At 42.3% G+C, this 11,398-nt stretch overlaps 1 protein-coding gene across 3 annotated transcripts in view; it reads right to left on the reverse strand.

The window, feature by feature from the left end:
- UAP1 (UDP-N-acetylglucosamine pyrophosphorylase 1) overlaps positions 1 to 10,492 on the reverse strand; it is a 34,480-nt gene extending 23,988 nt beyond the window's left edge. For 2 of the 3 annotated variants that reach the window (XM_047784051.1, XM_047784050.1), the window contains exons 1-2: positions 10,242 to 10,492; positions 6,415 to 6,751 (exon numbers count right to left, since the gene is read on the reverse strand). In XM_047784051.1, the coding sequence (XP_047640007.1) occupies positions 6,415 to 6,694 (280 nt within the window). In that variant the 5' untranslated portion in view covers positions 6,695 to 6,751; positions 10,242 to 10,492. The remainder of the gene's footprint in view (positions 1 to 6,414; positions 6,752 to 10,241) is intronic. The other variant, XM_047784049.1, reaches the window with a different exon arrangement.
- Between the last annotated feature and the right edge of the window lie 906 nt (positions 10,493 to 11,398).

Below are 11,398 nucleotides of genomic sequence, written 5' to 3' on the forward strand. Positions count from 1 at the left end.
TCACGATGGCATTATTCTTTATTCAAATAAATGGCATGTGTTTGTTTCCTAAGTCCCTGACTGACATATTTTCTCCAAGTCTTCTTTCCATCTATGGACCTTGTAACCCATCCAATCACTATTTCTTAAAAGCAGCATTAAGACCATGCTTGCCAGGTGTGCATTTCCAGGTGGATCTACATTTACACCTCATCTCCAACTAGCCACACTATAGTAATGAATTATAACACAAGCTATAAATATTTGTGATAAAAAGGTGTCAGCATTAACTTCTTCCTGCTTATACATATGAGCAGACAGAGAACAGCAAAAGAAAGCAGTCCCTAGAGTATCAGAACCAGCTGCAATTCAAGAACTAAACGCAGGAGTTCCTGTCGTGGCTCAGTGGTTAACGAATCCGACTAGGAACCAGGAGGTTGCGGGTTCGATCCCTGGCCTTGCTCAGTGGGTTAGGGATTTGGCATTGCCATGAGCTGTGTGGTGTAGGTTGCAGACGTGGCTCAGATCCCAAGTTGCTGTGGCTCTGGTGTAGGCCAGCAGCTACAGCTCCGATTAGACCCCTAGCCTGGAAATCTCCATATGCTGTGGGAGCAGCCCTAGAAAAGGAAAAAAGACAAAAAAAAAAAAAAAAACTAAATGCAGCTACAGTTGTTGTTAAGAATATCAAGTCATGTGTACACCAGCTGAAGTATTCACCCACTTCCTCTGTGTCATTACAGTAAAACTGCAATGTTTATCAAAAGTGTGTAACACACAAATTAGTATGTCTTACAATGACAGATAAATCTCAAACTGTTATGTGTCATACATTTTATACAGGCAGCACTGCATCTATTTGAAAACTGTTAACTGATTATAAATGTACTTAACCTGTGTGACATTTAAGAAATAATGAACTTCCATCCTAAAACTTCTGCAGAAATATGCAAAACAAACAAACAAACAAAAAACCCCTGAAAAGTACATCACTACATCATTCTTTCCCTCTTTTCAATAGAGGACACAAGAATTAGTAACATATCCACAGAGGTCAGAACCTGACACACACCAAACAATTTAAAAAATCGGCCAGATTGTGGTGTTTTCATTTTCAATTGTCTTTAGGTATTTTTTTTATTTCCTCTTTGATTACTTCAGTGATCCACTGGTTGTTTAGTAACATATTGTTTAGTCTCCAACAGTGTGTGATTGTTGCAGTTTTTTTCTTGTAATTGATTTCTAGTCTTACAGCCTTGTGGTCAGAAAAGATTCTTGATAGGATTTCAATTTTCTCTAAATTTACAGCCATAAAAAAGAATGAAATAATGTAATTTGCAGCAACATGGATGGACTTAGAGATTATCACACTAAGAAAGTCAAAGACAAACATGATTATCATTTATATGTGGAATCTAAAAAAGGGATATAAATGAACTTATTTGCAGAACATAAACACTCACAGACTTTGAAAACAAATTTATGGTTACCGATGGGGACAGGTTGGGGGGAGGGATAGATTGGGGGTTTGGGATTAGCATATGCACACTATGGTATATAGAATGATTGGCCAATGGGGACCTGCTGTATAGCACAGAGAACTCTACCCAATATTCTGTGATAACCTATAAGGGAAAAGAATGGATGTGTGTATATGTATAACTGAATCACTTTTTTGTACAGCAGAAATTATCACAATATTGTAAATAAACTATACCTCAATAAAACTTGATTTTTTTTCCCTAAAAATCAGCCAGAACAAGCTGTTTTCAGGACTGGGGTACATTTCTCTCCTTGGAGAGTAAGCATGTGGACCCAACAGAGTCAGAGCACTTTTCCTGATAACATTTACAACAGAAAAAAGAGTTTACAGTGGCCTCTCACGGGTCAGCTGCTTCCTGGATAACATCCTGCTTGGACCAGTTCCTCTCATACATACACTTTGATTTGGGCATGTGCCTAAGACAAGGGGGATGGCATAGGTATTTGTAGAGTATTGCCAAAACTTCCTATCAAATTGTCAGTACTCCTGGGCAAGAAGTGGAGTAAAAAAGCTATTCAACTGGTGGAAATAAAGGAAGACTATCAGAAAGTTAGAGATAAAATTTTAAGTCCTTAATTTTGAATTTTATTTAACAGGTGAAAACTATTATTTTATAGATTAACTATTTCCCCAAAATGTTAAACACAAAAAGTAGACTAATGGGAAATCTCTGTTTGGAGTGGTTTTAGACACTGGGGGACTATTGCGAATTTCATTAGGTTTAGTTAACGGCAGTGTGATTAGGAAGAAAACGCTTACTGCTCTTTACGAAGACAAAAAAAAAAATCACATGATGTTGAGATTTGTCTTAAAATACCACAGCAGAGAAAAATAAAATGGACAGATGAAGCAAAATAACCAAAACCCTGATAATTATTGAATTAAGGTAATGCATGTGGGAATTCATTACAGTTTTTTGTCTCCAAATATTTGTTTCCAAATATGCTTGAATTTTTCATAATAAAAAATTCTTAAGATTATAAAAGTATACATAAATTATAATCCTAATGTACATGTGTATGTATACGTAAGAAAATACTATAAAATATTACTTGTGAGTATTTATCCCTGGATTGTGGGACAGCAGGGATTTTTGTTTCCTTTTTAATTTTTTGCATTTCCTAATTTCTCCAAAATAAGCATGTGTTACTTTTAGAAAAATCACTGTACTAGATTTCAGAAAATGTAGGAGTTAATGTTACGAATACACCTTTTCTAAACAATCCATGTACTTTTCTATAAATACTATACAGTAGAACAGCACCATTAAGAGTAATTTTTAAATTGTGTCACAGGCAAAAAAAAAAAAAGGCTAATACTGAATACTAATTTATTATTGTAACATAAAATTAGAAGATTGTTTTGTGTTCTATTTAATCATGCGTATCTTTTAATAAAGAATGGGATTTCTTTAAGCAAGTATCTTTCCTCCTAGTGAATATCTTTACTAAAATGATATTCTCATCAAAGCTTCTAAATTACTCTTTTCAAGATCTCAGTTTTAGGAGTTCCCACTGGGGCTCAACAGGTTAAGAATCCTACTAGTATCCATAAGGATGTAGGTTCGATCCCTGGCCTCGCTCAGTGGGTCAAGGATCCAGCATTGCCGCAAGCTGTGGTGTAGGTAGCAGATATGGCTCAGATCTGGCGTTGATGTGGCTGTGGCATAGGTTGGCAGGGGTAGCTCCAATTCGACTCCTGGCCTGGGAACGTCCATATGCATGGGTGCAGCTATAAAAGAAAAAAAAAAATCTCAGTTTCGTAAGATAGAGATTTTTTCAGCTGCTCCTCTGCATTCTATTTTCTATAACTAGCCAGAAAACCTTAAGAATTAAATTAAAACAAGCTCTCTCTTCAACAAGGAGCACAGTGGTTCCTTATGCATTTATCCTTCAGCAAAAATTTTCCAGCCTAAGTGTTAAAATGTCTAATGTCAATAGCCACCCGGCACTTAGAAATTACCATACAGTATTTTATTTCCCCTGTCCTGGGGCAGTGGGACTGGGGCAGGAGGGGAGTGGTGGTATTGCCTTTGATGCAATTATTAGGATCTTCCTGCTATCTGAAGTAGAGCATCATAATCTTTGCAATGACAATCTTTCCTTTGATAACTTACTGCAGAAACTTCACTCTGTTATGAGTTTGCACAAATATGGCAGTTTCTGTTGAAGTGAAAAGAACTGACAGTTACAAAGTCTGCTTCTCCACCCCTACTGTTTAAGGCAACAAATAAATACTGTTCCCTTGACAGCAAGCCAAAAGGAAGTTTGCTTTGCACCTTCTTATACTAGGCTTGCTTATAATAGTTCCGGGTTTTAATTTAAATAGAAAGCCATAAATGTAGAGTCGTTTCACAGATCCCAACAAAAAGCTCATCAAAAAGACCAAAACTATACAAAGTCTTGATTGTTGCTCATGGTCCCCATTACACAGGTCAAAGTTTTCGCTTTCCATGAGAGTTGATTCTAAGACTTTATCCTCATAAAATCACAAGAAGAAATACAGGCAGCTGGGATACCAGAGGGTAAGAAATGGCCCTGTGTAGCTTTTGGTCTGGAGCAGCAGCCTTTTTAAAACCCAGGAAGGGAAGGAAGGATTAATGAATTCAAAGTTAGTGGGGCCACAGTATCACTACAGTTCTCCAGCAGGATCCATTTGGAAGTCACTACTCACATCTTAGTGGCAGATCCCTACTCTAAGTAAGAAGCTAGCTTAGCCACTATCAAGCATTTTAAATCTGAAAGGGCCCTCTATGAAGATCATCCAATTATTTTCAGTGTTTTTAATCTCCAATCCTTTTTAAACAAAACCTCATGTAAAGAGGTTTATTTCTATATGTATCAAATACATACAACAGGTCAAAGGAGAAATGCTCCTGAAGTGGGGAGATGAAGGGGTTGGAGACCTACCTGTGTAGTATCTGTTCCGACCTCCCTACATGAGACAGTCTCACCTTCAGGTGAAACCCTAGAGGTCTTTGGAACATAGTTTGAAGAACAGTAAATCTGTAAGCCCAGAGAAAGATGCAGAGATAACAGCAGAGAAGAAAGTTGATAATGGCAGCTATGTTTCTTTTTTTTTTTTTGGGGGGGGGGGTGCAGGGAGTGCCAAACAGCAAAAGACAAAATAAAAATAGCCATGGTGTGGTGCAAATATCGCCTATGAATTACATCTATAAAAGTAAGTAGGTATAGGAGTTCCTGCTGTGGTGTGACAGGATCAGCAGAGTCTCAGTAGCACTAGGGTGCAGGTTTGATCTCCGGCCTGGCACAGTGGGTTAAAGGAGGCATAGGTCACCACTGCAGCATAGGTCACAAGTGCAGCTAGGATCTGACCCCTGGCCTGGGGAACTCTACATGCCGAGGGGCAGCCAAAAAAGAAAAAAAGAAAAAAGTGTGGGTATAATAAAGTACTAGGTAGTAATGTGGGCAAATAAAAACACAGAAACAAATCTGACTAGTATCCGTGATGCAGGTTCAATCCCTGGCTTCGCTTAGTGGGTTAAGATCCAGTGCTGCCATGAGCTGTGGTGTAGGTCGCAGACATGGCTGGGATCTGGCGTTGCCGTGGATGTAGCATAGGCCAGTGGCTACAGTTCCGATTCAACCCCTATCCTGGGAATCTCCATATGCCATGGGTGAAGGCCTAAAAGGACAAAAAAAAAAAAAAACAAAAACAAAAACAAAAAACAAACGAAAAAACACATACACATAGATTTGATGATGTTTGGGGCAACTTATCTATAGCACTTCTGTCATTTTGAAATCATTTCTGTAATAAAGCAATGTTTAAAAAAAAAAAGGAAAGAAAATTACTAGTACAACTTATTCATTCTATAGCTGAGGAACTGAGGTCTAGATTTGACAGGAGCATGTACAAAGACACTCAAGGGCCTGGGCTGCAATATTCAGTCACCTGTACTTACAGAGGAATAGAAGATTATAAAAATCACAACTCTCAACACCACCATAAAAACTAAATTTAGCTTTTTTTGACATATTCAAAAGTACTCATTAGTACTAGTTGTGGGGACAGATTTTATGATACACTTTAGAGGAAAAAGCACTGGGGAAATTCAACAAACATTCATCAACCAACCATCTAACTGCAGAACCCCATTCTAAATGCTATGTGACACATACAGACAACTAGGACATGATCTGCTCTTTACGAGTTTACAATGTAATGATGAAGACAGACTTAAACAACCCGTATTATAGGGAAGAATGAACGAATCACTGCAAGTTGGGGCACTGAAGGAAAGGTGATGGATCAAATAGCATATGTGGTGATCCATGGAGAATGAGTGTAAGTTCCCCACGTAGCAGAGCCATGGCACTGCACAGCTGAAGGAGATGGACGGCTTCCCAAGGTCATCCAGCTACACAGAGAAGGGGCAGGGCCAGACTCAAGGAAGCATGAGCAAAGGCAGGAAAGGCATAACCTAATGCTCAGAAAAAGGGGAATCATTGGGTCCAGCTAAAAGGTTGCGGGGGGAGCAGCAGGAGTGGAGAGAAATCTAAGAGACAAAATTGGAGGGAGAGGCTAGGGCCAGGTCAGGGAAGGTTTCAGGAGAAAGGAAGCATAAACTACATTCAGCTTGTGCTCCAGAAAGGAAAATCTAAGACGAGTATGGACATTGAGAAAGGACAGAGACTAGAGGCAAATTACGACTTGAAATGACTGAATAAATGGTGACTGAATCAGGCACCAGAAATGAGAAGGGAATGGGAGGGATTGGCCATAAGAGCCATGGCAGAGTCTTGGCCTCACAATCTGTTACTCTCAGATCAATCACCTGGTTTAAAGTCTGATGGGAGTCAAACTATCAATGATGTGATCAGTTACTTTAAGGGTTTCAGTGTATCTCATAATACACTTGAGATGCTCAGTACCTTCACTCTCCCAGGCCTGCAGCTGGTCTTGATCCCTGGTAGCACTGCCCAACACCTCTCGAGGGACAGGCTCCATCCGCGCGTCCACTTTCTCTTGCTGAGAAGAATGGTTAAAGCCTTCAATGGCCTTTTGGAAAAAGAAGTTCAGCTCCTCAAAGTTCATGGCCTGGAGTTCTGCATACAGTTCTACCTGTTGGGCTTCTTCCAGCTCATTCCAGAAGTGTAGCAGGTGTTCTTGCCCAGCTTTGGACAACCTGAGTTTGAGGTCATTAACATTCATAATGCTCTAATAGTCAAGTTCTGTGAAAACACGGGTGTAATTTCTAGACCTGTAAACCTAAAAGAGAAAAGCAATGAACAGCAACCAGGTCAAAGTCCAATCTTGAAACCTGAAGAGATTTTTCCTGCTAAAAATAAGTACATTAAAAAAAAAAAAACTTGATGTTAAAGAAATTCTGCCTTTCTATCATGATCACACTCACAAGAGATGAAATCTGTGGAGTTCCCATGTGGCTAAGCAGGTTAAGGATCCAGCATTGTCATTGCTGTGGCTTGGGCTGCTGCTGTGGCACAGGTCTGATCCCTGGCCCAGGAACTTCCACATGCCACAGGCACCACCAAAAAAAAAAAAAAAGAGAGAGAGAGAGAGAGAGGCAGAGAGCCTGACAGAAAGGGATCAAGATCAAACTTGTAAGACAATGCTAATTAGCATTATATACCAGGCACTGGACCAGTTCAGTTACTTTACCTATGGTGTCTCATTTACTTTTCAACAACTCTATGACATAAGTACTATCATTATCATCACTTTACTGTTGAGGCAACTGAGGCACGGTGAGGCAAAGCAACCTGGCCAACTGGTGAAGCTGGGATGTGAATACAGGCAGTCTGATTCCAGAGCTCACACTCCAACTACCATACTGAGTTGCTTCTGTACTACTCCTCTGAACACTAAGCTACTACTGCCAGAACACCCAACTGCTTAATACTTCAACCCTTCTCCTTTAATCTCTAAGGAGAGAAATACAGAATTTGGAATACAACACTATCAAGACAGGATCATCCATAATCATAAAAAATGCATTTATTTCAATAACGACTTCTCCAAACAAGCAATAACATACGTCCATTGTCCTTACTAAGAACTGAACCCAACAGGACAAGCAATACACAGATTAACAATCAATGGATAAAATGCTTTTAAAGAGCAGTCCATGATAATATAGCAAACAGCATAGCAATAAAAAATAAGAGAAAAGGAGATATTTAATCCACTCATTTAATATAGATAAATGCAAAGGAAGACAGGAGTTCCCCAGAAAGAGTTCACAAAGGAAGTATGATCTAGCTGTGCCTCAAGAGTTGAGTAGATTATACAGATAAGATTAGGAAATGAGCATAGCCTGGTGGCCATGAGAAGTAATTCTGTGTAGGGTGGAGAGCAGTAAAAGAATGGTGGGAAACGAGGTAGGGTAGAGCTAGGCCAAAAAGATCCTTGAAAACTCAGCAAAGGAATTTAGACCAACAAAGATTATCAAACAGGGCAGTGCCACCATGCTTTGGAGAGATGAGAGAAAGGAGCAATGGCACAAAACAGACTGCAAAAAGGGACAACTGGAAGCAGGAAAATAAGTTAAAAGACAATTTCAGGTATGAAAAACCCAAGGTCTAAACCGGATTTGTTGCAGAGGAAAGAAGAATCAAAGGGATAAATTTGAAGCACACTGTAAAGAATCAACACTGCATTATACCTGCTTAGCTTAGAGATAAAGGACAGAAGAAAAGTAGGTACCAAAGAAACAGCCAACTACCTTCTGTAAGAATAGTGAAAGATACACATGAGGTAGTTCTGAACAAATTTATGGAGTTTCCTGTGCCTCCATTTCCTCACCTGTAAAGTGAGATTAATTATACTATCTACCTCATCAGGACTATTAAACATCAAACACCATTTACACACTCAGGTTAAGAGAACCTACATCTGTGGGTCCCCTGAGGGGGCAATAACAATGAACACTAACATATATATGGCAACACAGTTCTAATTGCTTTATAGATAGCTGTTCATTTAATTCTCAAAACAAATCTAAAGTACCGTTATTGAGATTACTTTATAGAGGAAGAAACTGAGCCACAGAGATAATCTGCCCAAGGTCCAAAACCAGTTAAGAGACAGAGCTAGGATTCAGACTCTGACAACCTGACTCTTAAGTAATTGCTCTTAACCATCATGCTACACTGCCTCTCAGGAGAAAGACTACTTTCTCTCTCTTCTCTCTCTCTCTCTCTGTGCGTATGTGTATGTGTGTGTGCGTGTGTAAAAGAGAGGAGTGGCAAGAGAAAGAAACACATAATTTATATTTTTATTCAGAAATATAGACACATTGATGTCACTTTGCAAAACAGTTCATAAGCCAGTAGAAATGGAGAAAGGAAGGAAACGTACAGCACAAGTAGGAGAGGAAACTTTACAGGATGAACCAGATGTAATCACTTCCATGCCGCGAAAACAGTACCATTTTCCCCATTAATTCTGACAAGAAATGTGTGCATGTGTATAATGGTAAGAATAGTGAATCGGAGAATTAGGCTAGGATTTTTAACAACCAACGTCTGAAAAAGCTGAAGATCTAGAAATTATGACAGAACTTGCTATATGCCCATAGCCTAATGCATCTGCATAAAAAATTAATGGCATATTTGTTAATAGTCCCCCATTATCAAATATACTGTTATTAGAATTTAAATTCGAGTATAAAAGAAATTCAGTATTTCCCCCCTCCTTTTCTGGTCTCCTACCCTCATCTCTGTTGAAATATTATGTCCCCCCCCCAACTGATATGTAAACCTCTTAGAGCTTTTGAAAAGTAGTCTTGGGGAGGAGCATTTACAATGAAGTCTTTTTCAGCCCCGGCTAAATAAGCCAACTCAGTAATAGTGAAAGAATATAAACTACCTCCAGTTTCCTGCGAACACAGCCCACACCTAGTGCATTTCACCTGAAAGGACTTAAAGAAAAGGCACTACATAATAATATACACCTATTATCATAATCATTATTACTTGATTTCAGATTTCATACTCCATGTACAAATAAATATAGCATAGCGTCAGGCCAAACTTAATAAAATCCTCAGGAAGCCATATGTTCAGAACATGTTGCTCTCAACCCTTCAAGCCCATTCTTCTCTTGGTCACGGCAAGGGAAAACCAGATATTTCAACCCTCTCCCCTTACCAAATCAAAACAAAAGTGGCAAATAGGTTTTGTCCCACTCTCACGTCCCCCACAGGTTATCACCAATCCTTACTGCAAACGCTTTCGGATTCTTTTCCTCATGTATTCAAGACACCCCAACTCGCTTCCACCGGACAGTTCCAACGACCTGTCCCCACTGTGGCACCCCACCCCCAAGCTGGGCATAAGTGTCCACAAGGCCCTAGCATGAGAGCCTCAAGGCCCCTATCCCAGTCCAGGTGAGGCCCCACTCCCAACCGCTTGGCAAACCCCTAATCCAGACACTGCCCCAAACCCCCTCCCCAAAGCCCCCAGGCCATCCGGGCGCCCGCATCCCAGCACTCCCAGCGGATTGCCAAGGTTGAGAAACGCAGATGGGCACGCAGGGAGTGGTGTGGGTGGGCAGGCGCCTCCTTGGCGTGTGCCAGGCTGTTGGCTCAGAGCACGTAGGCGCGCCGCGTGTCCACGTCTGTGCGCGTGGCCGTGGAAGTGTGTGCGTGGCTGCACCAAGCCCCCACCCGACCAGGTCCAGCCGTCTCCTCCAGGGTGGCGGGGAGAAAGAGACAGCCACTGGGCTGGGAGCCCCTCACCTCCCTCGGCGCGACCGACCGCTGCTCCGCCCGGCTCTGGCTCCTTCGGCGCGGCCACTCATCGGCCTCCCGCGCCCGCTCCGAATATATACCCTCATCCGGGGGGCCGGGGCGGCGGGGCGGGCCGGGAGCAGAGGCCAGGGGGAGCGCCGGCCCCGGCCACCCCGCCCCTCTGTCGCCGCGATGAGTGGCTGCCCGCACGGGGAGGAGCCGAAATCACCCGCCCCGACACGTCAGCGCCCAGAACGCAAGCATTAGGCCCGCGCCGAGAGGGGCTCTGGGGCGGGGCGAGGAGAGGCGGGACCTCTCGCGTCACTCATTCTCCGGTCCAATGGGGATAGCTCAGGGGTCCAGTCCGCAGGCAGCCCCGTTCCAGCCCTCCCCCTCCCTACCCCGCGAGCTCCCTCCTGGTCCCGGAGGGGTGTCTTTTGCGTCGGCTGGGAGGGGCGACGCCGGAGCCCCACTTAGGTATCGTGAGAGGGTCCTAAGAGCCCTGACGTCACGGTGTGGTACCGCGAGGTGACGTCCCTCGGCCTCTTGGCACAGCGGCTCAGGACGTCCCACCTTTCCAGAAACGGACCGCGGAGTGGGGTGGAGAGCTGTATCATCGGGTGGCGGATTTCCGATCGCCCACACCGAAAGTTGCGAAAGAGGGGCGGCGGACATCCCAGCGCAGAACCCGGAGGGTGGATCGGGCCTGCCCTCTGACCTTGAGCTAGCTATGGACTTGGCCAGATAGGCGGGGTCCCATCGTCTTTCTGTTTTATGGTGTTTCAGGTCCTAAGCACGTGAGGCACAAAATAAACAACGGAGGAAATGCAAGCAAATGTATTAGGTAACCTGATGACATGAAAACCGAGTCTGTGAGACTGAAGCCAGGTGTAAGCTTTGCAGGACTGTGAACTTAACCTCCTTGGGCATCAGCATTTGATACGAAAATGGTGGTTGGACTGCTTGACCTCCAAGGCCATTGCAGTGCCACTGTTTATAATTGCCTGTATACATATTACCTTGTGTGGAAGTGCGCATGCAGATTATGTGCTCGGCCCTGTACCTTTAAAAGCTGTGTTTATGTTAAAAGTTACATGGCATTTGGCACAGTTTTTGCAATATGTCCAATATGTTGAAATACCAAAAACATCTAGATTTAACAAAAT

The sequence above is a fragment of the Phacochoerus africanus genome, chromosome 6 (genome assembly GCF_016906955.1).
Source record: "Phacochoerus africanus isolate WHEZ1 chromosome 6, ROS_Pafr_v1, whole genome shotgun sequence".
Lineage (NCBI taxonomy): Eukaryota > Metazoa > Chordata > Mammalia > Artiodactyla > Suidae > Phacochoerus > Phacochoerus africanus.